The 27,977-nt window shown below is 48.1% G+C and overlaps 1 protein-coding gene across 1 annotated transcript in view; it reads left to right on the top strand.

The window, feature by feature from the left end:
- DNAH9 (dynein axonemal heavy chain 9) overlaps window positions 1-27,977 on the top strand; it is a 179,819-nt gene that overhangs the window by 7,074 nt on the left and 144,768 nt on the right. Inside the window, exons 4-22 of the mRNA XM_415585.8 lie at window positions 78-208; window positions 2,193-2,404; window positions 2,561-2,794; window positions 4,884-5,051; window positions 6,696-6,812; window positions 7,011-7,161; window positions 8,059-8,173; window positions 10,083-10,151; window positions 11,379-11,505; window positions 13,389-13,644; window positions 14,710-14,951; window positions 16,845-16,980; window positions 18,239-18,435; window positions 18,516-18,940; window positions 20,367-20,589; window positions 22,400-22,566; window positions 22,893-23,763; window positions 25,322-25,452; window positions 26,568-26,694. Coding sequence (XP_415585.6) covers window positions 78-208; window positions 2,193-2,404; window positions 2,561-2,794; window positions 4,884-5,051; window positions 6,696-6,812; window positions 7,011-7,161; window positions 8,059-8,173; window positions 10,083-10,151; window positions 11,379-11,505; window positions 13,389-13,644; window positions 14,710-14,951; window positions 16,845-16,980; window positions 18,239-18,435; window positions 18,516-18,940; window positions 20,367-20,589; window positions 22,400-22,566; window positions 22,893-23,763; window positions 25,322-25,452; window positions 26,568-26,694 — 4,099 coding nt within the window. The remainder of the gene's footprint in view (window positions 1-77; window positions 209-2,192; window positions 2,405-2,560; window positions 2,795-4,883; window positions 5,052-6,695; window positions 6,813-7,010; window positions 7,162-8,058; window positions 8,174-10,082; window positions 10,152-11,378; window positions 11,506-13,388; window positions 13,645-14,709; window positions 14,952-16,844; window positions 16,981-18,238; window positions 18,436-18,515; window positions 18,941-20,366; window positions 20,590-22,399; window positions 22,567-22,892; window positions 23,764-25,321; window positions 25,453-26,567; window positions 26,695-27,977) is intronic.

Below are 27,977 nucleotides of genomic sequence, written 5' to 3' on the forward strand. Positions count from 1 at the left end.
TCTGCACCACAGCAGTGTGGATGAATTGAGCTGATACTCACTCAGCTTGTGAGCTTGTAATGTCTTGGTTGTTGCAGGTGTGATGACCTGGAGTGCATTTACAGTCAGCTGAGGACAAGGAAGGTTAGGAACATGATGGAGATGCTAGAGAGAGTTGAGAGCAGCTACTTACCAGCCTTCAGAACTATGCTCATGGATGTTGAAGCAGGTGAGATAATGGTGCAGCTTTGATATATCTGTATGGAATGACCTCTGGCCTTTGTTCATATCCTAGTTCTACTGGTTTCAATCCTAATGTGTGGGCTTGGTCCTTAGGAGTCCACTATGACCACAGGGACTGCAACCACAGTGCTAGTCCTGTTTTGTGGCAAGAAGTTGGTTTGCTTGTGCTTTTGTTTCTATGCTTGGACAAGTGTGATCACTGTTCTGTTGAGCCAGACCTTTCCCCAGGGTCAGGGTGAATGGATTTGGGAATTCACTCTGTTGTAGTAAAGCAGTCACAGCAATCCAGCAGGACTCATCCGAACTGATCTGAAACACAGTGTATCTTGAGACTTCATTTCATCAGCTCCTGTGGTGTCATTCTCCAAGACTGCAGTTTCAGGACAGCAGGACAGTTCTCACAGCCAACAGAAAGCACACAGGCCTTCGTTAGGTTATTTTCCAAGCTTTGGCTGCTGCAGCCCCAACCTCTGTGGAAGGGTAGCAGCATTTCAGACTTTATGATAAGCCCTTTGGACGTGATGATTTCAAGGTCACCCCTTCGCAGATCTCATTTAAGGGTTGGCAGTGGAGGTGAGGGCATCTCTTGCTTGAGATCCCTGCCTACCTGAGGCCTTCCGAAGGTAAGCAGCTCTTTTCCTTCATTTCTGCATCCACAGCTGCTGCACTTGGGCTTGTTCTCATTTGCTGTAGGCAAAGACTTTGCCACCCTGTTGTTATCACAGTACTTTCCATCCTCTTATAGCATTACAAGAGTATTAAATCATTTTTTTCATTAATGAGAAAACATACAATGAAGGATTTTTTTTCTCCTGTTAGTGAAACAAAGTTCTACCTTTAACATGCAGCTACATGAAGATAGCGAGTGAGTTTTGCTTAGGGGAGTTCAGTTCAGCCAAAAGAAATACTGCAAATTCCCCTCTGCAGTGAAAACCAGCAGCACTCTGCTGCTCCATCGCCTGCATCCCACTGTGAGTGACCATCCATGTTCATCTTCATCCCAGCTGCTCTGTGGCAAGAGGAAGCTATTCAGGCTTTGCCAGCTGTGTTCATGCTGACGGATAATAATACTCTTATTTACTTCTTCACATGGAGACGTTCCTTTTTTTAAGGACGTATTACAGTATGCACAGGGTATGGGCAGTGCAGATCACTAGGGCTAGAGAAGTACCAACTGTATAAGGAACCAAGAAATCATTGTCAGTCTAATTAATTCTTTAATAGCCTAATCAAAATACAAAACATGTTTGGTTTTAGTACTGTTACAGCAACACCAACTGGATAATTTGGATTGTAATTGTTAAATCCCATTACAACACAGTTCAGATTGGTGGTGTGCTTTTTGTGCTGATGTCTGTGTCCCTGGGTCTGTGCAGGGGGGTCAGTGTTGTTAGTGGGGGTTTCTTCTTCCTTCACCTTGGATTCTGGGGTTATCTTCATATGTACTTGGTACTTCTGTCGCTTCTTGTTGGTCTGTAGATATAGTTGCATCATGATCATATGATGTCATTCATGTTTTTGCTCTGTAGGATTTTTCTCAAAGGTAAAACTACACAGATGTACAAAGTTGACTCATGTCTGTGTGGGTGAAAGCTTTAGCTTAACTTGCTGTTGGACAGCTGTGCTGCACAGCCAGGATGAGTGGGATTGTGGTCACTTGGGCAGCTGGCTGCTATAGCTTAAAGAAAAGCTCAGGCCAAGACAAGCCCTGCAAGGCCCCTCAGCCTGTGCTGCATGACAGGGCCTGCAGGCTGGCGGAGTGATGGCAGCACACATTTACAGCACTCATTTTCCTGCATCTCACTGAGAAGTTCCAGACCCGGCTTCCATCTCTGTTGGTTATTGTCGTAGATGAGCAGTGGTCCTGGGCCTTCTTTGGCACCTGGGTGTCAGAGTACGCTTTGTGGTTGTTGGGGTGGTTTGCACCATGTGTAGGTGGGTCCCATCAACTCTTCTGCTGCTTCACACAGCTTTGAGCGAAGCCCAGGACATCCACCTGCACCTGAAGCCCCTCAGGCGCCCTTTGGAGGACATAGAGAGGACTGATTTCAGCAAGGTGCAGCCACTCCTGCTCCCCCTGCTCCACGTGGTGTGCTTGACCTGGGTCACCTCCAAGCACTACAGCCAGCCTGCACGCGTTGTGGTGCTGCTGCAGGAGATCTGCAACCTTCTCATCCAGCAGGTGTGTGGCCATCACAATGAAGCTTCCAAAGGGAAGTTTTCTAAATATAGTCCCCTCTCTCTTCCACTCCCCCATCCATCCCTGGCAAAATGATTCTTTCAACCTGAAACATTCAGCGCAAGAAGTGACCTCCTGGGTGTGATTTTGCTGTTCCAGGCCCTGGTATACCTATCTCCAGAAGACCTTCTAAAAGGGGAGACGGAAGAGAGTATGGGCAAGGTGCAGATGGTGCTCAGCGTCCTGAATGGATTCAAAGAGACATTTGAGGACAGAAGGGAAGAACTTCACACCTACTATAAACCAGACCAAGAAGTGAAGGAGTGGGATTTCCATGCCACGATGGTGTTTGCAAGGCTGGACAGCTTTCTGAAGAGACTGGAGATGGTGGAGGTGAGAAAATTATTGCAAGCCTTAAGAAGAGCTTTAAAGCCCTAAGTTCATTTGTTAACACCTTCGCTGGATGCCTGGGGATGGGATTACTTGCTGTTAGGTCTGCTGGGACTTTGTTTTACCTCATCCTGCCCAGCTACTCAGTTGTGCCCTTCTGTTCAGGTTGGTAGGTGTATTTGTTCTCCCAAAGAGTCCTCTTGGGCTCCTTGCTTGTGTTGGGCCAAGAGGGTGGGGGTCACTGGGGGCTGTGGATCAAGCAGTGCCATCTCTGAGTCCACCTGTCCTGCTACTGCTGTCAGACACCCACAAACTGCGTTCTGACAGGCTGGGAGGGGCTGCCTCTTCCCCTTGGTTCTGTGTGACCTGGGAAGAAGCTCACCACGTCATCCCTTCGTGTCCTGCTGGTCTGCCAAACAGGGTGCTGCGGCTCAGGGGTATCCCATTTGCCTATTCAAAGGCAGATCAGGGTTGTTTTATTCCTCTTGTGCTCTGCAGTGGAACAGAAGGTTTTACTAGTCAAAGTAAGCTGTATATTTTTATGCATTATTTAATTAACTGTACTCAAAATCATTGTGACTGATGTCTGTTTTAAAACTCTTCATAGCGATGATTTCCAGTAAGATTTGCTGTGCAGTAAACCAAGTTATGCTGGCCAGCGTAGAGATTGTTAATAGGCACAGAGTAACTGCGGGTCATCGTGAGGACAATATGAGTGACACAGTAATTATGCACTGTAACTCCACAAAGGCTCTGGGGCACTGTTTGCTCATTGCTTGGTTACTTCGAAAATGGACTACAGAAGAAAGCCATTATGGAGGGTTTGAGCTGCACATGTACTGACATGATGGCAGAGCTTTGCAAGACTGTCCTACACCCCCAGGGACAGAGAAAGGCTGCACAGTGTGCAGTCAGGTGGAGGAGCTGGAAAGGGGTGAGGAGTGAGCTGTAAAATAAAAATTAAAAGCAAAGGCACACCAGCCTGTTAACGAGGAAGGCTTCTGTCTCCCACTCTCCTCTTTCCGAGCAACCTGGTAAGATAAAATGAGGGGCAGCTATTATCTCTGTTTTTTTTTGCCTTACAAAATAACTGTTGAAGTGAATGTGCTCTTTCTACACAGTGTACATGTATTTGTTCCCAGAATTTCATGGAGGGTACAGTTACTCTGGTGCACAGGCAGCCTGTGAGCACGTGCAGAGAGGAGGGCTCTTCCCTGCTTCATCTGACAGTTTTGCTTTTCTTTTCTGCTGTAAAGCTGCTGCCTGGCTGGGGTGGCTCTCTGGTAGCACTCTGTACTCTCAGTGCAGGAGGGTTCTCAAAACTGTGAATATTTAGCTGCCAGAGACCTGCAAGGAATAGTTCCCTTGGTTAGAAGCTGTTCCTGATGAGCCTGGCCATGGCTGGAGCTGCAGGTGCACAGCATCTCCCCACCTCTGCATGGAGGGAGGTGCCAGAGCCTGGCAGTAGCCTTGGCGTAGGTGGAAAGCTCTGGACCAAGGGCTGTCACCCATTCAGCTGCCCATGTGGGGTGAAGCTCCCTTGCTGCTTAAGGCTGTCCCTGGAGCTCAGGATGTCTGCCAGTGCATTCCTGTGCTTGAGATCAACATGCTCCTGGTCCTCTGAGGCGGAAGACCTGCACCAGCGCTCACTCATGCCCACCAAGAGTCCTGAAAGGGAAGGACAGGGTGGTGGTTGTGCTGCTGCCATAACTGCATGAGAGGAGAATTTCCTGAGAGGTAGCGCTGTGGGATCAGACCTGCTCAGGATGTGGAGGGTGGTAAGGAAAGAGCTCACCGGCCATCTCAGCAGAGATAGGTCTCATGTTTTGAATCTGCCCCCTAAATAACCTCAGGAGCAGTTTCTCAGTGGGCACGGTGTTTGCAGTGGCAGCTGCAGCTCCCACTAGGCTGTGAGCAGCCAGTGGTGCCCATGGTGGGTAAAATCTGGCTCCCTGCTTCCTGCTTGCACTGCTCAGTGTGTGACTGGGAAGGTTCCTGTGCATGGCAGCAAGTGCAGCTCCCTGTTGGGACAACTGTTCTCATTGTCTTCTGTCAGTGTTATAACCTGTGTGCATCTCCTCTCACTTTGAAGGATCTCCTGGCAAACGCCTTGGATCTGATGAAGCTGGAGAAGATTGAGTTCAGTGGATTTAAAGGGAAGGCCCTGAGTCAGCAGGTCCTGGACATGCATGAGGAATTCCAGGAGGCATACAAGGTCTTTGCAGAGCGAACCTATGACTGCCTCGACCTGACCAATGCGGTAGGTGGGACTGGCCTCTGGGAACTGCAACACCACGTGCTTGTTTCCAAAGCAGTGATGAAGAACTGGCTCACACGCACTCCTTCCCACCTCTTCCCTCCTTTTGTTATGATCTTATCTCTCACTCTGGGGAAAACACTGTCACTGGGTGCACTGGTCCTGCAGACATATGGGAGCTCTTGCAGGCCCATACCTGGCATGTCCTGCCAGTTCAGGACCTTAGACCAGTGCAGCTGGGATGCCTGGATTTCTGTGCATTTTGCACACTCTATGTGGTGCTTGCTGGAGTGTGTGAACTGTACCAATATCCACATTATTTTGTTTCCCAGCTCTCAGTTCCTAGATTGCCTGATGAAGGCCAGCTCAGGTAATCTCAGGGGATGTCTTTGCTCGTCTTGCTGCTCACATGATGTCTGGTGCTCTTGGCATTCAAGGATTCCGTGTTTAAATAGTCATAGTGCTTTAATTAAAGGATCATTCCCAAACCTCTGAGTCATGGCTCAGTGAGCATCCAAATCCCAGGTGCTCACAGCAGCACGTCACACAAGTAGGGCACAGCAAGTGAGCCACTGTACTTGTGGTCTGCATGGAAACTGAAACTCCAGGCTTTGACACCAAGCAGTGTGGCCTGTGCAGGCTGTGAAGGAAGGGTGGGAATGGAATTTCTCAAGGGATCTGTGTCAGGATCTCAGCAGGAGAAATCAGAGATCTTCTGCTTGTCCTGTTTGCTAAATCGAGTTGTCAGGACATGGTTAGGCTGCTATGTGCTTCCAGAGGAGGGAGTCCTTCCTCCTGTCTTGCTCTGGGTTGTGCTGGGATGATGGGCGAGTGGGCTGGTGGTGGGATGCAAGGCTGGTGTGTCCTTCCTGTGGGTGATAGGGTCTATATGGCACAATGAGGGCAGCTTGCACTTCACCCCCTGTAGTTCCCAGTGATGTCTTTGCAGTGGGAAGCACAAACCCCACTGCTGCCTGGGAAGGTCTTACTTGAAAACTGCTTGCTCCACATCACTCCTTGTTCAGGATAGAGGATGCAGAGGGAGTGATGACAGTGGTTCCGCAGGGGCTGGCTTGGCTTTCGTGACCCTTTGGCCTCTTGAGTCACACTCATTCTTTCAGTGCTTGAGTTTTCCACTCTCTGTTACTGTGTAGAGACTTTTTTTTTAGCTAAATCATCTGGTCTTGCTGAAGCAAGTGGTGGCACTGAACTGCCGGTGGTGGCAGTAGTAAAGCTGTTGCCTTGCACTTTGTCTTTCCAGGTAAGAGACACACAGCCTGATTTTTATGTGCTTTATCCAGATTAGAAAGGCTGAAGCCTTGCAGTTTGTCAAGTCCAACCTTTAATTTTACTTGTAGGAAAAATAAAACAAGATTTTACTCTTCAGCTTCAAAGAGTTTATTACCTTTAATCAGGGCAAGGGAAGCAGTGCCAGAAGACAATGGAAGTTACAGAAATGAACTGTTGAGGTTTGAAAGGAGCTCTGGAGATCACATAGTCCAACCCCCTGCTCAAAGTAGGGTCAGCTAGAGCAGTTAGGTCTCCAGTTAGGTTTGGTATCTCCAAGGGTGGAGACCCCACAAGACTCTCTGAGTATCCTCAGTGCTGTTTCACAGCCTCATGGCTTGCTGTTTTGCCTTCCTACAGGATTTTGAGCAAGATGCCTTTGATTTCCAGCAGAAAGTAGAAGACATTGACCGGCGCCTGGGGACTGTTTTCATCCAGGCCTTTGATGATGCCTCGGACTTGGATCACACCTTCAAGGTTTGTCACGACGAGACTGGCAGCTCTGGGACAGCGTGTTGGGGTTTGGGGGTCACCCACAATCTGTTCAGCTGCGGAGCTGGCAGGAGGGTGTTTGCTGACAGCTTTGGAAGTATTTCTGCTCTTCCCATTAAGACACAAACAGATTAGTGTGATTGTTTTTCCCCCCTTTCTTTACCTGCTTGTTCACCTCTGCAGCTGCTGGAGATGTTTGGGAGCCTTTTGGAGAGGCCAGTAATCGCTGCGGATGCTGCTGGCAAATACCCTGACCTCATCCGCATGTTCAGCAGTGCCTTGAGTGATGCTAGGCTGATCTACTCCAGGCACGTACGGGCAGAGCTGGAGCTTGGTGAGTAGAAATTGCTGAGTAAGGCTGATTTATTAGAGCTGGATTTGGATGAATTTTGGGAGGGGGTGGAATAATTTGTGTTTTCTGGGGAAACCAAAACTTCTAAGCTGCGAAAATGTACAGCCACTGTATCTCCTAGTGGAAATGGAAATGCTTGGGAAGTATCTCTGTTCTTAGTATTAAAGCAAATGATCTACCAGGGTGGGGGGCAGATATCGTGTGTGTGTGGTATGTAGCTGGGAATGGAGATACTTGCTGAGGTTTTCCCCAGTAAGGCTGTGACAACAGTTTTCATTATCTAACACTGGGTGCGGCTTTGATCCTATTCATGTGCTCCCCGATATGAATGCATGGTGTTTCTCTTCTAATGCTGTAAATGCAAAGTATGAAAGTGGGGATTTGTGGTAGGAGTTTAATCAGCCTTCTCCAGGTTTAGTTTTTCCCACCTGTGCTGTAACAGGAATGAATGGGTACGCTTGTGGAAGATAACTGGGCCAGACAGGGTCCAGAGATAGTGGAGCTGGTGGAATCAGTGCAGGCTAATAAAAGGAATTGGAGTGATTCGTGGAAGGCAGGGCCCATCTTTTGCTCTGTATTTGAGGGGGGTTGTTCTATGGATGTTAGATAAGATGGTCAGAAGTAGCTGCTAAACAAAAGTCCCTATATCAGTGTTTGTGGGGAGGGGGGAATTCTTCCTAGGCAAAGTCTGCCTCTGTATCAGCTCCATTTCTAACATGAGCTGGGCTTCTTGATTGATCAGAGCCGTTCTCAGATGCTTGCGTTTAAGGGAGAGAACTGGGAAATCAGCACAGTTTCATGCAGATGAGTTGCTTTTCATGCCTCTTTGAGGTTAGAAGGGCAGTGTTCAGTCAAATGCAGTTTCCGTGTTCCCCCCAGGATTCCCTCCTGTGCATAAGAACATGCCGCTGGTAGCTGGAGCGCTGCGCTGGGCTCAGGAGCTGCGGGCGCGGATCCAGGCACAGTTCGGTCCCTTCAGACACATCACACACCCGTGCGTGGCTGTGCCAGATAAGTTGTTTTATGACTACCTTGGTATCTTTAATCAATCTGGTTTTCTTTCTGTATCAAACATCATCCAGTGCTGATTGCTGAAATATTTCTTAGTCAAAGAGGTGTGAAGTGATAGCACTGGCTCTTTTCAGCTTGCCAGCTGTTGGTTTTTAAGGAACTCGTTAGGTGAATTTGTTTGGGAGTGGTTAAGAGGCATGGTGGGATACTGCATGGGCTTTTCAGCTGTGCTTCTAGGTTGCAATTGCAAGGCACGTTGGAACGTCTTCCCCTACAACCCCACTCCGTGTGTGCTCCAGAACCTCCCTGGGAGCTGCTCAGGCCTAGACTGCAAGCCCCAGTTCTGGTATCACCCAGTGGAGGGCAGAGAGATGCTGGCTGGACTCAGCTGGGCTGGTGGAGATGAGTTTCAGGTTGGTGAACACACAAGGACTTGTCCTGGGCACTGACAGAAAACAACTTGCTCAGCATCAAACAAGGGAGCGATCTCACAAAACCAAGGGAAGAAACTGTGCTGAGATACTTTTCACCCCAAAGTTTGTTATTGTGGGTCTTGGAGAGAGGTGGTCTCACACTTGCAACTGCCAGACCTAGTGGCACTACTTGTAGACTTCAGCATTCCTGAAACAATGTGTGAAAGCCCCATAAGTAAAGCTATGTCGGACCCAGAATAATTGAAGGTACCCTGGGGATTGTGTGCTGTAGCTCACCGGAACAGCTTTACTTGTGCTAGAGGCTATTCTGAGTAAATGAATCCAGGTTTTTAATGTGCTTATCCAAAATAAGCCATCTCCATCACTGTCCAGTATTTGTGGTCTTCTCTCACCTTGTATTACCATTATGTAAGTGCCTTTAAGTGCAAGTCATTCTGCAGCAATAAAGACATCTCTGCGGTGAGACAGGCCCTTGGCCCATCCCCAGCACAGCGCCCAAGTTAGCACACACATCTTGTTTGAATCCAAATGGCCAAGTTTGTAATCCATGAAGAAGGACCCAGATCTGCATTTCACATTGATTTTCTTTCCTCTGTTTGGAGTGGTTGATAACATGCCTGCAGCAGTGGTGGTGTGGCTCTGTTTCCTACAATGCAACTTGAAAGAAGGAAAGGATTAAAGAAGAAAGAAGTTGGTTTTGCTGGGGCTTGGTCAGTGCTTGTCCAGCAGTGACCTCTCAAGTGCTCCCTGTGTGCTCCGCTGAACTTGCAGTAGATACCGATGTCCTTTGAGCTCTCTGGGAATTTGCTGGGTTTTAAATGTATCTGGTTTTTATAAAGTATTCTCCAAAATCAACAACTGTTTTCAAGAAGCCTTGAACCTGGGCTAAAATTGTTATCAGCATTACTTTGCCTGCCTCCATGGGTGGCTGGGGTTCTGCCTCCTGCACTGTGGGGTGCTCTTCCCCACTCTGATGGTTTGTGGGGCACAAATCTGGCACTACAAATAGCTACGTCCAACATGAGCTGCGTGCTGCTTCTTTCTGAGCCTCTTTGGTCTTAGAAAGTGCTGGCTGGTAAACAGAAAGTTGCCATGCTCTGTGCAAGTGCAGCATGCGAAAATGGGAGTGCTGCACATGTTAAATAGGCCAGCCTTCCTCCAGTAGCATTGATTCCTTCTTCCCCTCTGATGTGTGGTTCCTGTTTTGCAGTTTGTCATACAAACGCATGAGAGGGGCTGTCCAACCCCCCCCCCCCCCTCAACTTTTTGTGCAGCAAAACACTTCTGGGTGATGTGGTGGGGTGAAATGCAAGGTCCTCAGCTGGCTAGAGTCTGTCCTACAAACTGAAGGATGAACTTAGGATCTTAGTGAACTTACGATCTTAGATCTTAGAGTAAATACAGCCTACAGTCTTGCAGAACTACATGTAATGCTAAGTTTGTCTGTTTTGCTACCAGCTGCCTGGACTCTCCTGAAGGAAGAAGGGTGTTGGAGAGGTATGAAGAAATGCTCCAGTTGCTCGACAGGTGAGTGGTGGGGCAGGCTATGCTATAACTGTACAAAATAATGTTCTCATCCATGCAGCCTACCAGCATGCTTGTCGGTCCAAAGCCTAGGAATGTTCCTTTCTAAGCCAGAGAGGGTCTTCTGATGATAGATGAGGAGGAATCCTTTTGCTGTATGCCACAGTCTTCCTGTGATGTCTTGCAATGGGAAGATTTCCTGGGAGGAGCCTAGCAGAAGCACTGGGAAAGCTTCTACTGGGTGTAGAAGTTGCTATGGTTGAAAACCTGGACTGACCAGAAGTTCTGCTGCTTTTGTTCATTCCCAGAGTGTATCTACACTGCCTGTAATATGTATTTTCCACAACTCACAGTGGAGTTCATTGTCACTGACTTAGTATCTTAAAGTTTGATATTAAATCTGAACTGGTCACTCTGGGCTTTCCCTTGTGAAGTGACAACCTCCCCAGCCAGGATTCGTCTCTGCAGAGCCTGCTTTTTCCTGGCCAGCAGTGCAGGTAGCTGAGACACAGTGCAGGTAGTTGAGACACAGGATCCCTGGGAAACACAGGGCAGGTGGAGGCAGCCTTGGTCCTGATGATCAAACCCGCTCTCCCCCCCAAAACACTGCGTAATTATGATGCAGCCTTTCAGAAGAGAGCAGACCAATGGTGAGATCCTTGGTGACTTCCATAGAAATGCTTTCTGGGTGACATTTCCCAGAGCTCTCAGGTGACAACATGATTCAGAAGAGACTTTGCTGTTTGGGTGCTTGTTGCTATTCTTGTCATGTGAGCTAATAAGACCCAGCTTCAGCCTTCAGAGGTGTCACTGAGTTCTCCAAGTGCTGGATCTCCATGAGAATGATGGTTTCTCACTTCTCTAAGATAAGTGAGTGCAGTGGTATCCAAGGATTTGTATGGGTGTAGACACCTGTCCTGCTTAGAAACATTGGAAATGCCCAATAGTTACTTACCTGTTACTTCTGGCCAAATGCCTTAGAATTCTGTCTCCAAATCAGTATCCTCTGCTAAAAGTGGTATTTGAGTGCTGTTTGTCCTCCTGATTTGATAATGTCACTGCTTTTTGGGTGTCTGTCTTCGAAATCAAGTTAATTGTGGAAATGATGTGAAAGGTTTTTTTTCTCATCCTTCATGTTTAACTTTCAGAAGTGGGCTTGGCTTCATCTGCTTATACGCCTGGTCTGCTGGCTAAATAGCTACATGATGAATGTGTATTTTTTTCCTGCAGGTATCAAGAAAAACTGTACATAAACTGGTCCCAGACAGTCTCTGAAAAGTCACAGTACAACCTCACTCAACCACTCATCCGGCGAGAGCCAGAAACCAAACTGCTCACGGTCAATTTTGATCCCCAGGTAAAAACTACTGCCTGCTGCCTTTCCTGCCTGCCTGCAGGTGTCTCTTCCTGCTGGGCTTTTTATTTTTTTCTCAGTGGGCTCCACTATGGGAAGGTGATTGAGTGGGTTTGGTACTGGATCTGTTCTGCTGACATCTGTGGATCCCCTTCTATAATGAGTAACGTAAGTGTAGCACTCTCTGTTGCCTCTGTCTCCTGAGAAAATAACAGGATTGAGGTTTAAGCAGATCAAATTCTAGTGAAAATCAGTTATGGGAAGTAGCAGGGTACACAGATGCTTAAGTGGTGTCAGCATCTCCAGATTAGACTTGGTACTGGTGTGGAGCACTGGAGCTTGAGCTGCAGAGTTTGGTTCATGTCCCAGAAGGGTATAGTATAACCCTGGAAAGGTTTATTTTGTTACAATAGTATTGTGGCTGTTAGATTCTTCTACTGAACTGCATGAGGCTTAGAACAGATTTAGGGTCTTTTTCCTGTACCCTAAGATTTCCTCTAAAGCCTGTCTTGAGCACAGTGAGGATGGACCGTCCACCTTGCCCAAGGTAGAATCTGGGCTCCAAACCATCAGAGTGTGTAGACTTCCTGGGGCCTGGTGGGAGCCAGTAACTGGGAAATGTAAAAGTGCCATTTAATGGGAGAAACAAACTCTCAGGGTCATGGGGCACATTGGCACCAAAACCTTCCCACTTTCCTGGGGTATGCTGCAGTTTTAGTGTTCAGGTTTTCAGTGTTTAGATTTTACAGCTCATTCAAACTTGGCCCTAAGTCAAAGGATTTGTTTGTCTCCTTGGAACCTCCTTTCTAAGTTGGGAGCCAAGTGGTTTTGGGATGTTTTTTACCCTTCACCTTCGGGAGAGGGTTTGGAGCTTGTGATGTGCTGAGCATTCCTGCTCTCATCTCTTGTGCCAGCCTTCAAGTGCTGCTGCTCTTCTCTTCTTTGCTTCCCACAATGAGGACAGTCTGATGTCCCTGTATGCCAGTTAAGCTCCTTCATTCCCTCCAGAGTTGATGGGAGCACCTCACTTTGCCTCAAGGGATGTATTTGCAACCCTCCAGCATGGAAGAGTCTTCCAGAACTCACCTTTCATGGAAGAAGGGGAAAGGAGGACTGTATTTTCAACTCCATGTTGGGCACATCCCATACCTTCCACTACAAAGAAGAGGGAAGGGGAACTTGTCTGTATCTCACGTGCCCTCTTGTTCCTTCAGCTCTCCCAACATGTGCAGTTCCTGGAGCACTTTACCATGCTAGCTACTAAATGCAATGAAGATTTTTAGTCTTAAAAGTCATATATTATGCTGGAAGACCTTACTGTTCCCTTTGTTACAGGCTTGCATTTATATTGGGTTTATAATTGAATAAAACTCATTAATCCAACCAGTCATTGCTCAGACTGGGGCAGGGAGAGGTATCCAGCAGAAGGCTTGGCTGGTAGGTAGGCACACTGAAATGGGAGGATTTGACTCGTTAGGTTTGGGCCCTGGTGTTTGTTTTTTATGTCAGTCATCTCCAGTGGACCAACAGAACTGGTCCATCTTTCCCTTAGATAACTGTTTGCTAAGCTCTCAGACAAGAATATTGCTAAAAAAGTATTGGTGAGGATGGCTAAGAGAACCAGAGTTCGTTGTGGCTTTTAAAGGCTGCATGGAGTTTACTTGCTTGGTAGTTACCAGAGCTGTCAGTCTTTGATTGGAAAGAGAACGGGTGACAGAGGTCAGTGGAAGACAGTACAGACTGAGAAGTGTCTAGGTGCTTTTCAGAGCATGCTGATTTATCAGCAGAATAGTAGGAAAACCCTAAAATGTTCATAAATTGGAGAGTGTATGCTGGGGAAATGGAGAGGATTGCTCTGTGTTCAGCTCTCTGCCTTGGTTCTCCAGTTGGTTTCAGTGCTGAGAGAGGTGAGCTACTTGTCTGGCAGCCAGATGGGAAGCATCCCACCAACAGCAGCAGAGATCTATTCCTCCAAGGAATCGTACCGACAGATGGTGGCTAATTTGGAGCTCATGGTGAACAGATACAACAAGATCCTGAAGACAGTCCTGGAGGTTGAATACCCTCTAATACAGGAGCAGCTGCGGGATATTGACTTGAAGCTGAAAGAGGCAGAGGAAACATTGAACTGGAAGATGGAAGGTGAGTTAGCTAAGCACTGGGTAATGTGAGCTCATACACTTGGGTTTTGTCAGATTCCCTGATGTACTCAGTGTCAGTCACCTGGTTCCCAGCTGCAGTTCTCAGCCTGGAGCACAACAAGGGTTGGCAAGATGAAGGGCAGCCCCCAGCTTGCCTGCTGCTTTTCCCGTTCCCTTACTCTGCTGGCCTTGTAGGTGGGGTCCTGCTGCCTTTGGATTCAGTCTGGAGAAGGCCAGATTTGGGTTTGTAAGAGCTGTCAAGGCTGAGGTTGAAGCCTCTTTTGCTGCCTGTGCTAACCACCCAGTGCTAGTCCAGGCAGCACACGTGTAGGTGTGTGCCTGTGTACCTGGGGCACTACTTCCTTCCAGTATGCAGAGAGTGGGGACCTTTGGCCTGGCCATGTGGCACTGGAGTGGGCTTGTCCCAGAGAGAGGCAGAGCCACCTCGATAGCTTTTCCTTAAGGATGAAGTACTGCAGCTGGAGTTGGGTTTTGCATGACTTTGGGATGATTTAACTAGTGTTCTTGCTTGATCAGTTTTAACTGCAAAGCAAAGCAGAGGAAAACAATTTGTTTTCTCTTGGTGAAAGCAAACTGCTCACTGGTGGAATATATATTTCTGTCATCAGGCTTGTGGTATGAACAGGAACAAACGTCCTCCCTTGGGAACATGCAGAGCAGAAGTGCTCATGCTGAAAAGCTCCATTCAGAGAGCTCCATTGCACAATAAAGATGGAGGGATTTTCCTGCAGATAAGCCTGAAGCTCTCTGCATCTAAATGCAGCCATTGCTGGTTCCTGAGACCAGGTTGGGGTGCAAAGTCCCTGCTCCAGTGATGGTGACAGGGTTGCTTAGCCTGCTAACTGTGCTATGGCTTGCTGGGGTAGGATGGAGCTCACAATGGCTCAGGGCAGGAAGCTGCTGTCAGTTGACATGGTAAGTCTTGCAGTAGTGATGAGTGAGAAATATATGAGACCTTAGGGAAAAAAATGTCAGAGGCTAATCTTAAAGATGTGAGAGAGGTTGGCCCAGCAGCTCTGAAAGCAGTCATCTTATTTCTGGCCAGGTGTCTGGGACCACATTTCCATGGTGATGGATGATGTCCATGACCTCGAGCAGAGGATGCAGAAAGCCAAAAGCAACGTTGAGGAGATCCAGAGCTTTGTGCGGTCATGGGGGTCACCCATATTTAAGAGGAAAGATGGGAAAAAGGAATCACTGCTGAACCTGGAGGACTGCCAGGACCGTCTGGAGAAGAGTTACAGCCTGGTCCAGGAGTCAGGGCTGAGGATTCATTCGCTGATGAAGGTGAAGGGGGCTGATGTCCAGGGATGTCTTGTCACTGTGGTTTCTCCATGTTTCTCTCCTCTACTGAAATTGTCCATAGCTGTTTCACCCTAAAATTAACTCTCTTAACACCTTTGAAAGTTTAGGAAGTGTTAATTAACAATACCGTTGATGAGTGGGCTGGTGTGGTTGTGTGGTGGGGTGTTGCTGACTGGGCACTGCTGGAAACCCAGCTCAGAACCGGAACGAGGGCAGCCACAGCCCATTGAAGGAGTCGTGGCTGTTGTGGAGCCACTAGAGGGGAGTCATGTATCAGGCTTCAGGGTCCTGCAAAGAGGAAAGATCTCCCTTCAAACTATTTACCTGAAAATACAAAGGCAGCTGGCTGCAGCTGACCTTTCTGTTTCAGAATTGTTGTCCCCCTGAGGAAGCAGGAGGTGATGCTGATAGTCCAGGGAGAAGCTAAGCAACAGGAGAAAAGCTGCTGTTCAATACCTTGGAGTTTTCCAGTGACATTGTCATTGCTGAGAGTTTTCTTTGCAGTGCAGGAGAAAACCCAAAGTTCTGCTTCTCACCTTCTGGACTGATGTGCTTTGTGTGGTGGGCACAGCACCTTGGCCTGGAGGGCGATGGGTTTTAGACCCAAACCACTCTTGAGGATCTCCGCCTGGCCTTGAGCTCTGGAGAGAGCTGACTGACCTGCTTGGGACACCAAGCTCTTGCTGCTCATCTTACCTTGCTATCTGCAGCCAGCAGACCTCTCACCCATTTCTCTGAACACTGAACCAGGGTGAGGGTTTTGTTCTGCTGCTGTGAGTGTAGCAAGCTCAGCCCTCTCCAGCTACTATCCAAGGGATCAGGGCACCTCCTCTTGTGGCCAAGGAGGACATGGTCTTGTGGTCATAGCAGGAGGGCTCATTAAAACATCAGTTACAAGGGAACTTTGTTCAAAATGGCAAAGACAGTGATGCTTTCAGTCAATTGTTAATACTGAGCTCATTCCTGTGAGGTTCCCTTTCTTTTAGGTGTCAGCTCTCTGCTGCCAGTTTGAGTTTGCAAGGGGCCAGAGCCCTACTCTGCCCTGTTAGGAGCTCAAGCACCCAGCTGCTATGTTTCAAACCAGGAAGTAGCAACTCTGGGCTGGCTACTAACCAACTGGCAGTGCTGTCTCGTGTGCTGAGCTGCCACACCAGCACTGGGGTGGCATGTTCTCCCATGCACCCTCATGTGAAATACATCTGAGACACTCCCTAAGCATGTCTGATGGCCCCACAGCAATGGACAGGGTGGGCTGGTTTCTGCTCTCTGCAGGCTGGACCTTTTTGTTGTTGTTGTTGAAACTGTGACTTTTGAGAGCCTCTGTGGGAGAAGGAGTGCTCAGAGGACATGCCAGGGCCAGCAGCCCAGTCCCAGTGGTGCCTGGGAGGCTGCTGAGAGGAGCAGGGAGTGGGCACACAGCCTGGCTTCATGGGGGATGCAAGGAGGAAACCCAGGAAGGATGAGTCCTTGCTGTGACTCAGAAAACCCTGAATTTCATGGCTGGGAGCTGACCTGGAGGAAGGGAGCATGGTAAGATGAGGCGGGAGGCTGTTAGCAAACCCTTTGTTTTGTCATCCCAACCATTCTGTAGTTTTGTTGTTTAAAAACCTTTTCTTGAATTTGAAAGCTCTATGATCTTTTTGAGATGTCCATTTGTAGGACAATTTTTGAGCTGTTTCAGGTGACAGAGCAGTTCCTGACAGAAGTAAGTAGTCACCTTTCTACTTGGATGTCTACGAACAACTACCTGGCTTCCAGTCCTTCCAGAAGGCTGGTACCCATGTGCTCACTGGCACGTATCCTTAGCTGTGAGCAGCCCTCTTGCATGACAGGCTCAGCCCTGCTGAATTTGAGGATGTCTTTGTTTTCTTCCAGGAAAATCAGAGCCTCTTAACTGCAGACCCAGCATCTGATGTCTGGAAGGCCTACGTGGATTATGTAGATGAGATAATCCTGGATGGATTCTTTACTGCCATTGAGTGCTCACTGAAGTACCTCCTGGAAAACACAGGTAGCTGCTGATTCCTTTCTGCTGGCCACAGCGACTGCTTCAGTCTCACTTAAGGGAAGTTTCCTGCTCTTCTTTGCAGAGAAAGCCATGCAGTGGGGTCAGTGGGCTGTGCCCAAGGGGATGGGGTAGATGACTTTTCTCTCCCTCTCTGATGGAGATTGCAGCATTTGAATCCCTTGTGTGCAGCAGAGGTGAGATGCACAGGATGGAGCTGGAGGAAAAAGCATTGCAGGAGTCAGGTCTCCCTTGCTGTTTTCTGTTCTCACTTTCCCTTGTGCCTAGAAGTTGCTCTTTTCCTGGCTTTCTGCTGTGCCTCTTGTGCTGTCTATGGCAACTCCGGCTTGGGTGGGTGCCTCCATCTCCTGGTCACTGGAGCAAAGCATTGTGCAGGGAAGGGATGGAGAGGACAGTGCACCATTTGCAAGGACTGGACAGACTAAATTGAGGAGTCATCCCAAGTCTGTACTATAGCTCAGATATCGATCCTCTCCTGCTCTCACATGTACAAAGCATCAGGGTTATGCCATCTTCGATCTGTGGGCAATCTCAAGAGCTGATTCTGCTGCTGAAAGGCAGGGAAGAAACTCAATCCTCGGGCATCAGGCCAGCAAGGAGATGAGGTGGGATCAGGAATCACTTCCATCAGACCTCCTGCCTAAGAACACTGCAGAAGTGCACTCAACTCTGCTGCAAGCATCTTGTGTTTACCTAAAGCACGTTTCCAAAAATGCTTCCCTCTTGGATGTGAGGGCGTTGAGTTGGGAATTTAAATCCAAACAGTCTTGTTAAAAACATGCACATAACTTCACATTTGAATTTGGCTTCCATTTCCAGATGCTGTGGTTGTTTTTTTTTTAATGCCTTTCTCCAATAAACCAAAGTGCCTCTTTGTTCCTGATGGTTTTCTCCTCTGCAAGTACTTGTGCCCTGTAATTGTTCCGCTCTCAGACTCCCTTTTGATTAGCTAAAGAGCCTGGTCTCTATAAGGCTTCATTCCACAACATTTTTTTTCAACCCTTAAATCATTTTTGCCTCATCTGTCCTCCAGTCTGATCTGTGGCTACTGGAACATTAGCTTTTCCTCTGTGCTGTTTGCAGGCACAGTGTCACAGGACCCTGCAAGTGGGTGTCTGTGGTCACATCTGCCAGTGTCCTTATGGGGCACAACACGTGTGTTCTGCGGTGGATCTCAGTGGTGACTTAAGGTCATTCCTCTCAACCTGAGAAAGATGCTGATGTCTCTGTTCTTCCTTACCAGATCCCAAGGCAGGGCTTGCCCCCTTGTTTGAAGTGCAGCTGGATTTAGTGATCCCAGATTTGATTTTTCGTCCCTCCCTGGACCCCGGCACAAATGATGGCTTCTATGACATGGTGGAAAGCCTTCTCAATGACATCTACCGCATCTCCTCGCTGGTGCCCAGGCTGGCCAGGCACAGTGGCTTCCCCCACTACCAGGTCTGGTAGCTGAGCGCTGCCCGGTGCCCTGCGGCAGCACGGAGGCCCCGCTGTCACTGTGCTCTGCTTCCCTCCCCCAGGCTGACATGGAGGACATGGCTGACCTGGCTGACATGCGCCACGACCTGCTGGGCCGCGTGCAGGCTGTGATGGCGGCCTGTTGTGAATACCGCAGCAGCTTCGATCGCTACTCTTACCTCTATGGGGATGACCGAAAGGAATTCTTCCGCCAGTTCCTTCTCTATGGGCACATCCTCACCGCTGCAGAAGTCGAGGCTCATGCAGAGGATGGGGTCCCTGAGACACCCCCCACCCTTGAGCAGTTCAGGGAGCAGATTGACTCCTATGAGAAGATTTATGAGGAGGTGAATCGCATCGAGCCCATCAGCATCTTCCACAGCTGGATGAAGGTCGACGCGCGGCCTTTCAAGGCGTCCTTGCTGAATGTGGTGAAAAGGTGGAGTTTGTTGTTCAAGCAGCATCTCATTGACCACGTCACACACAGGTAAGAGCTGTTCCCCCTTCCTCTCTCCAGGATCTGCATTGACAAAAATGAGTTTTCTCTGGTCTTGACTGGACATTTAGCATTTAACAAATACAAGAGCCCTACTATATGCCAACTCTACCACGTGCCCTACAGCTTCCATCCCCAGGTCTCTGCTGGAAACACATACTGCTGAGTGGGTAAAGTGGAAACACCTATGTGGACTTAGTACTCTTAATGTCCTACATGCAGGTCCTTCCAGGACCTGCTGTGTGGCTTTAGGTAGGATGTCTGTTTGTCCGTTTGTCCTGATCCAACTATTCTGGCAGTCATGAGGAGGTAGCTTCAAGGTCACAAAAAGGGGGAGTTTTCCAAACAAGTTTTGAGGTCACGTTCTTCTTGCTCTGAGTAGCTGCCTGGTTACCAGCTTTGTGCAGGGTGATGCATCAGGTGATTTATTTGAGTAGTTACAACTGAAGGCTGTTGTAGGTCTTGGATACTTAAAAAGAAGTATTTGCAGACATTTGTAGCAGTGAAGACCATCGCATGTGGTGGATGGTGTGACCTCGTTGTGGTGGTTTCACCCTGATGGGCAGGTCAGCTTCACCACGCTGCCCTCTTACTCCCCTCCCTTGAATGAACAGGGAGAGAAAATATGATAGAAAAGGCTCAAGGGTTGAGGTAAGAACAGGGAGGTCGCTCCCAATTGCCATCATGGGCATGACTGCACAGGGGGATCTACTCTATGTGGTGCGCATGGGCTGCAGGGGGACAACCAGCTCCTCCATGAACTTCTCCTGTGCTGCAGGTTTCTTCTGCGCCATACCTGGAGCAACTCCTGCCCTCCTTCTGCACCGACCCTGGGGGCTGCAGGATTCTCTCTGTGCATTTTAACACTTCTCTCTCCTGGCTGCTGTTGTGTGGCAGTTTTTTCCCCTTTCTTCATTCTGCTCTCCCAGAGCACAGCCAGCATTACTCACTGCTCAGCGTGGGTCCCTTTTGGAGCAGCTGGTGCTGGCTCTTGTCTGACATGGGGCAGTCCCATCGCAGTCCCCTTGCTACCAAACCCTTGCCACATAAGCCTAATACATGTGTTCTTTTCAGGGCTGTGACTTTGATAGATAATTTCTATACGAAGAGCTTTTTGTATAGCTTTACAACTAGGCAGTTAGGGGCTCTCGCTTGAGAGTCCTTGACTCAGCAGTTTAGTCTTCATTAGGTGAAGAATTTAAGAACACATATTGGCCCAGCGACATCCACAGAATTTAAGCAGGTTCTTGACACTGTTCTGAGAACAGAAGTGTGGCTGTGCTGGAAAAGACCAAAGATCCTGGAGCCCATCGTGCCTCTGCTGACTGTGCCCATTAGCAGGCAAGATTAAGAACAAGGTAAAGCTAGGACAGAAGCTTCCCCCAAGTTCCCTTCACTGTGTGTTTATATTATATAGCTTGACTGACCTTGAAGAGTTCATAAAAACTGCTGATGAAGGTCTGAGCAAAAAAGTTGAAAAAGGAGATTATGATGGCTTGGTGGAGATTATGGGTCATCTCATGGCCGTTAAAGAAAGGCAGAGTGTCACTGATGCCATGTTTGAGCCCCTGAAGCAAACCGTGGAGCTGCTGAAGGCGTATGAGCAACAGCTGCCCGAGGAAGTCCATAAGCAACTAGAGGTGAGTGAGAACACACAGATCTTCCAAACAGGAGCTGTCAAAGAGAATGTGACCTTAATAGCATTGCAAGAATATTTAAGACCCCACTCCCAGTCATTAGAGGGCCTCGTTGGGTAGTGTTCCTTCTATCATGGGATGTGCATTGATAGCTCTAAATTTTGGAGTTCTATTGAGATTTTCTTTTACAGCAGAGATTAAGCCTTTTGTTATGTATGAAAAACATAGAATTGCTTGCTCCAACCCTCAGCGATTACTTTTGAAAAAATTAATGCATTTTCAAATGCATCTGTTAATTAGGTTGAATTATAATTATTTTTAAATAAGCCAGTTCTTGGCAACTGTGGAGATGGGGAAGATAATGTTGGCAGAGGAGTTGCTTTCTCAAAGGACTTCAGTCCTCTTTTGGGTCTGTAAAACCAGATCTCCCTGACTCAGAGGATATCACAACAGGTTCTGAAAGTGTTCTGACACCTTTACTGGCTCTGATGAATCAGTTTTCTTTTGGGAATTTCTTTACCTTCAGTGAAGGGGACCATGAGATGAAGGTTAGAGGACATTGTGAGGTACCCAGCCAGCCTTGGGAGTAGGAAGAAATTCTTCTGTGGGTGCCCCATCCATGGAGGTGCCCAAGGCCATGGAGGGGCCCTGGGCAGCCTGAGCTGGTGCGGGGCAACCAACCCATGGCAGAAGTGGGGCCTGGGGGCCTCTAAGGTCACTTCCACCACAACCATGCTGTGATTCTATGATCCCGTCTTTTTACAGTGGAGAAGTGCATGGCTATGTGCCAATGGATACCCTGTGGTCACTGAGTGCTGTGTGCAGAACCCAAGGCTGAAAGTGGGGCCTTTCTTGGGGATTTCCTGTCTTCTGCACCTGTGTAGCAAAGACTCCCATTCTCTGATGCAGGCTTGAGTGGTAGCTGAGTGGGGTTTGGTAGTTCCCTGGATTCCTGCTTTTCCCTTCAGATGCAGGAGAGAACAAACTAATTGTACTCTTTCTGGCAACACGGAGTTGAATGGTTGAGTCACTGCCATATAGGGTGGGAAAACCAGGAAGAAGTTACTCTCAGTGCCTCTCTCTCCATGGCTGGGCTGGGCTGGAGCTGGTGATGAGGACAAGGAAGCAGCTCCATGTGTGCACTGAAAAAGCAGAGCCCTGGGATTCAGGGACAGCAGAGCCCTCGGCCAGTATCAGTATCTGGGCTGAGAATGTGGTCCAAAAAGCCTAGTGAGAAGAAATACATCCCCTTCAGAAGGAAATCCCAGGTACAGCAGGGGGGGTTGTCAGCAGCACTGTGTGCCTGCAGCTTGGCTGTAGACCTGAGGAAGGAACCAGACTTATTTAGCACCAATTTTATATACACAGGCTGGAGGGGTTTGCCCCAGAGTCCTGCTTCTTAATTAGCTCTGAAAATCCATCTGATCTGATGAGCTGGCACAGACAGCCCGTCCTCCTGCCTTCGGCTGCTCACAGCAGTCTCTGGGTCCCTCTGGGCTCAGTGTTAGCATCAGTGTTCTTCCTCAAGTATTGAGCCATCGTGAGAGCCCAGAATTTCAACGTGGGGCCCTTTTTAAATTACTGAAAATATTTTTGTGAGGAGAGCAGCTGGTTGTAAGGTGTCAGTCCTCAGTATTCTGCAAAACTCTTGTTGTATCCCAAACTGCACGTTTAGCTTTTATGTCATGGGAATATTTCCTTACAACTTACGCCGCAGATTCAATTGCTGTTCTGGGATTATCAATAAACAGATCAGATATGCCATCTATCGGGTTTCAAATACATCCTACCAGTGTTTAAATTTTGCTTGCAGGAGCTGCCAGAAAAATGGAACAATATAAAGAAGCAGGCGATAGCTGTGAAGCAGCATGTGGCTCCTCTGCAGGCAAACGAAATGGCAGCTCTGCGCAGGAGCTGTGCGGCCTTTGATGCTGAGCAGCACAGATTCAGAGAGAGGTTTCGGAAAGAAGCTCCGTTCAGGTAGAGGCAAACTGCAGCATCACATAAGGAATAAAGCTTGATGAGGTCATCTCCCAGTCTGTAGCCTTTGCATACATTTCCTACCTTCTCACAGTGTTGTATCTACAACACCTGGGGTGTCTTGTTGCTGGGAACGCTGTCCAGAGCTAGCGAGACATGGAGTCTGGGTGCTGAGTGCACAGTACTGCTTGAAAGTGGCATCAGCACTGCCACGTGGAAGTACCATCAGTGCATACTACAGATGTTTAATCTCTGCTTTGTCTCTTGGAGGCACCATTTGTTTTATGTTTTCTTCAGAAGTTGTTACAATAACATTTTTTTTCTAGGTTTGATGCTGAAAAGCCTTATCAACTGCTGGATGCAAAGAACATTGAGATGAAACAAATGGAGTCAGCCATGACCTCGATTTATGAATCAGCTGCTCTGTTTGAAGTCATGGTGCCAGACTGTAAACAACTGAAGCAGTGCAGAAAGGAGATGTGTCTTCTCAAAGAGCTCTGGGATATGATCTCGGTTGTGAACAGCAGCCTTGAGGACTGGCAGACCACCAAATGGGTGGATATTAACGTGGAAAACATGGATCTCGAGTGCAAAAAGTTTGCAAGAGAGATTCGAAATTTGGATAAAGAGATGAGGGCATGGGGTGCTTTCACAGGGCTGGACAGCAGAGTGAAGAACATGCTGACAGCCCTGAAAGCTGTAGCAGAACTTCAAAATCCTGCTATTAGAGAAAGGCATTGGGGTCAACTGATGCAGGTGACGGGTGTGAAGTTCGTGATGGACTCTGACACCACGCTGGCTGATCTTCTGAAGCTCTGCCTGCATAACTTTGAGGATGAGGTTCGTGGAATTGTGGACAAAGCAGTGAGAGAAATGAGCATGGAGAAGGTGCTGAAGGAACTAAAAATGACCTGGAGCAGCATGGAGTTTCAGTACGAGCCTCACCCACGGACAAACATCCCATTGCTGAAGTCGGACGAAGAACTCATTGAAACTCTGGAAGACAACCAGGTGCAGCTGCAGAATTTAATGACGTCCAAATGCATTGCTTTTTTCTTGGAGGAAGTATCTGTGTGGCAGAGGAAACTATCCGCTGTGGACTCTGTCATTTCCCTCTGGTTTGAAGTGCAGCGTACGTGGTGTCACCTGGAAAGCATATTCATAGGCTCAGAAGATATACGGACACAGCTTCCAGAGGTAAGAAAGCCCAAATCCCATATTTTTCTGTTGGGAGAGGGTTGAAGGAGATCCTCCATGATCTGAAATGGGATTGTCTGTAATTCTGTGTTCCCCAGAGTGGGTCTTCTCTCCGGCCGCCTCTTCTGGCAGAGGCTCCAGTAGTGCTGCAGTAGTTTCCCCAGCCCTGCCCAGGGATGGTTTTGTATTGTAGGCTGTGCCTGAGCTGAGAAGCTAATTTTCACTGTAATGGAGCAAATGCAGAGTTACTGGTGACTGAGTGCAAGGCTGCTAGTCCTGTTCAGTGCTGCAGGTGGGTTCCCTGCTTACTGGGAGGATAGGGGACCAAGGTAATAATGGAAATGCTGCAAGACCTCCAAACAGACCTGAGCCAAGCAGCTCTGGCAGCATCTGTTTCCATGCCTTCAGTGCTGCTGCAGGGTGAGAGCACCCACACATGATGTCAGGTCCTGTGTGGAGCCAGGGTCTGTCATCTAAGATGAGTGTGCAGTGTTGTCCTGGTGATGCACCACACTGTTGCTGTCCCCTTGTCCTGCTCTGTATGGACTGTTACTCCCACAGCTTTTCTTACTGGGCAGTATAGACAAGTCCTAACAACCAGAGCCACGAAGGCTGTACCATGTGCCAGCAAGCTATTAATATCTGGCAGGTATTTGATGGCATATGTGAAATCACTTCATGCTGTGAATCTGCATCCTGCTGGGCAGCTGTCTGCATCTCAATACCCACCTGGCAGGTGGCACAGACTAGAACTCAGTATTACTTTTTGGGGGATGCACCCAGGGCTGGGGAGCGCTGTGCCAGCAGGGCATGGGATGTCCTGGAGCCTCCCTGTGCCTTGTGAGGAGGGCTCAGCTCTTGGGGCAGGGCCTTGCTACCACCACTGAACGCAGGGTAGCATGGAGAAGTGCTGCCAGGAGAGCTTTGGGTGCTTTTGTGGCCTGGCTTGGGAGGAAGGGGAGGAGCAGGAACATCCTGAACGTAGCTTTATTTATTCTTCACTGTTCTAAAACTTCAGAATCCCCACTAGGCACAGAGCATGTGTGTCAGTGTGTTCCTCTGCTGCCACAAGGGGTTTCCATGCCCCATTTGAGGCAGGGGAGGGCTCTGCTTTGCAAAAGCCAGCATCCCCATTTTGGAGGTGGGCACTGATGCTCCTGTGCTGTACCAGGAGGGGAAGAGCATGCGTGGAGTCACTGTCCTTTCCCCTGAATGGAAATGTCTGCTGCTGCCATGGCCAGGGAGGCTTGTTTTACCATCTGAACTAAGGAGAGTAGGTATGAGGAGACCTTCAAAGGGCAGTCAACCCTGTGAGAGTGGTGGATCCTAGGCACTTTATCCATGGCTTCTCTGGGAACAGTGGGGAGAAGGTGAGTGCTTGTTTTGGGTATTTGGGTGGAAGAGCCCTTCTGATATGGTGGAGATATCCCTTTCTGCTCTGGGAATGAGGCTCTCAGCAGGGAATCTTTCCATCAACAGAAATATGGTGCCTCAAGGATGGGACCTTCTGTCACAAGATTAGTGCTTTACCACGAATATGTTCTCTGTTGCTTTTTAGGACTCCAAACGCTTTGAAGGCATTGATGTTGATTTTAAGCAACTGGCTTATGAAGCTCGGGAAACCCCAAATGTAGTTGAAGCCACCAATAAGCCAGGCCTGCTCCAACAACTGGAGAACATTCAGAGTAGGTAGGTGGAACTTCAGTCCCTGGATTTTGGCAGAGGCTGGGATCAGTTGTAATAAGTTAGCATAACCTGTACTCTGAGGCTTTCTTTTTAAGACTGCAGGGTTGTTTGCATTCACAAGTTGCAGCACGTCTGATCTTTCTTGAGTCCTTTTATTTGTGATCCATCACCTTGAAGCCCCCGAAGTGGAGTCTGGTTTTGTGTAGGTGCAAATTCTCATCCTGCCTATCGATTTGCACATGTACAAAAGTAGGCATTCAGCAGGTTTGAGGAACACGTGGCCTTACTGCCACCCTAAATACAACATCTTAAAGGTCTGTTTAGCAGTCCAGGCAGGAATATCTGCAGCAGAGCTGGGCCCATGTTCTTTAATTTACAGTATTATCTCTGCATATATACCCTTGGCATATGGAAGATCTGGGCTGCCTGGGAAAGACCTTACTGTCCTGAGATGGATACACTTCTCACTTAACATATGAGCTTGCCTGCCTGGAACACACTGAAAGCTTAATATGATAGCTTTTTTGTCAGTAATAACTATCCTCTTAAAATAAAGTGGTTTTTTTTAATATACATATTAGGTAAAGCCAGTGTTGCTCACAGAGGACTAGCTGCGTGTTATTTATGAAGTTTGTAAGCTCAGCAGCAGTTTAATGTGTAAACACTGAAAGATTTATTTTAGATTGGAGCAAACAAATTTCCCTTCAGGCTTCACAAACACAAAGAGCTGACTAGGTTTGAATAAGACTTTAAAATACAGCTTGTTAAAATAAAAGCAGTTATAGAAACTTTCATCCCAGTGTGAAATCACCTGTGAAAATTATGAACTTGTCTAAAACAGCAAGTCAGACTGCAAATGCTTTCCAGCTTCTTCCACTTCTGGTTTTGCTTTTTCATGAGGCTCCTGGGCTATTTGGCCCTTGGGGATACAGGGAGACCCGTGAGTTACTACATGCTATGCTGCCCTATTCAGTGAATGCTGTTGAGGACCACACCGTAGGCCCAGCTCATGCCTGACACTCTCCCATGGCAAAGGAGAATCTGCCCAACTGCAGCATGGAGCATGAGGGGATATTCTTCTGCCTGTCCTGTGCTGTTCATTCACTTTGTTTCTTCAGGCTGTCACTATGTGAGAAGGCTTTGGCTGAATATTTGGACAGGAAGAGGTTGGCCTTTCCCAGATTTTACTTCATTTCTTCTGCAGATTTATTGGATATTCTTTCCAATGGCACCAACCCACAGCTGGTAAGCATCGCTCTGTGTCACCTTTGCAATTCCAGCTGTCAGTGATATCACAGCAGAAGACCACATTCTGGGACTCTCCCGTGGCTTATCCCTTCCTTGAGTGCTTTTTCTAACCTCCCTTACGTGGTTAAATAATAATTCCTTCACAAGTGAACTTCATCTGTCATTTCTGAAAGTCAGTGCACACTGTGTTGTCAGATGTAACCCTGGTGAGGTTTGCAGATGGTTCTGAAAACATTGCTCAGAGCAGGTTTTGTCTGTGTGTTGATGTTGCCAAACCACTGGTGGTGGGTGAGCTGTGGAGAGGAAAATATCACTCTCAAAGATTCCGCTAGAACTTGTTGCTGACCCGGGATCCCCAGGCTCAGGTGCCACCTGCTGCTGGAAGAGCTGCAGACAGAGCACTTAGAGGTGGAAGGAGATGTCCCTTCTGACATAGAAGAGTCATTTTGTTATTCAGCCACTTCTTCCCAGAACAGAGACCTTTGGCGTGCCCTCGTTAGAGGGGAAAAGCACAAACTGAAGGAGGCAGGACAGCTGGTGACCAGACAGTGACCATGGCCAAGGCAGGCAGATAAATCTCCTGGTTGCTCTCCATCCCTGCACACCTCAGGGTGCAGGCTGGACAACCAACCTCCTGCCCTTTCCTGGGCTTTCTGACCAAGGACATTTCTTTGTTCCAGTCTGAGTTTTGGAATGCCAGGTATGGGGAAGTCCCTTGAAATGCACAATTCCTGCTGTTTACTTGTAGTGGGGGAACTTCTAGTTACCTTCCTATTTTAGGAAATGACCTCCATGTGTGCTTTTCCTGCACTCCCCAGATGAGCACAAACTCTTCCTTTATCGTAGTGGGCAGAATTTGGTGGAAGTTTCGCCATAAGGAGCAAAGCAGTGCTGGGGTTGTTTAGTGGTATGGGAGCACTGTCTGGAAATGGGGGCTATTATGGGCTGCCCAGAAATGTGCTCTGGCTGGCAATGCTTGGGGTGCATCATTTGTTCCAAGCTTGGCTTATCAAACTGATAGAATTTTGCAGCAAATGAAGAGTTACTGTATAAGGAATAAACTCTTTGTTCCAGCTTTCAGTAGTGGATAACCTCACCTTCAAGCTTTCCATCTAATTAGGAATGTGGATGTATGCATGGAGCAGGTCTGTATGTGCATTTGACAGTGTCATTATTTATTGCTAACCTTTACCACTGCTTGTACCTGCCTCTGCTGCTGGCTGATTTCAGCCCTCAGAGCATCACAAATACCCAGTTGATTGATGCATAAAATGGAGAGG

Source organism: Gallus gallus, chromosome 18 (genome assembly GCF_016699485.2).
Source record: "Gallus gallus isolate bGalGal1 chromosome 18, bGalGal1.mat.broiler.GRCg7b, whole genome shotgun sequence".
In the NCBI taxonomy this organism is placed as follows: Eukaryota; Metazoa; Chordata; class Aves; order Galliformes; family Phasianidae; genus Gallus; species Gallus gallus.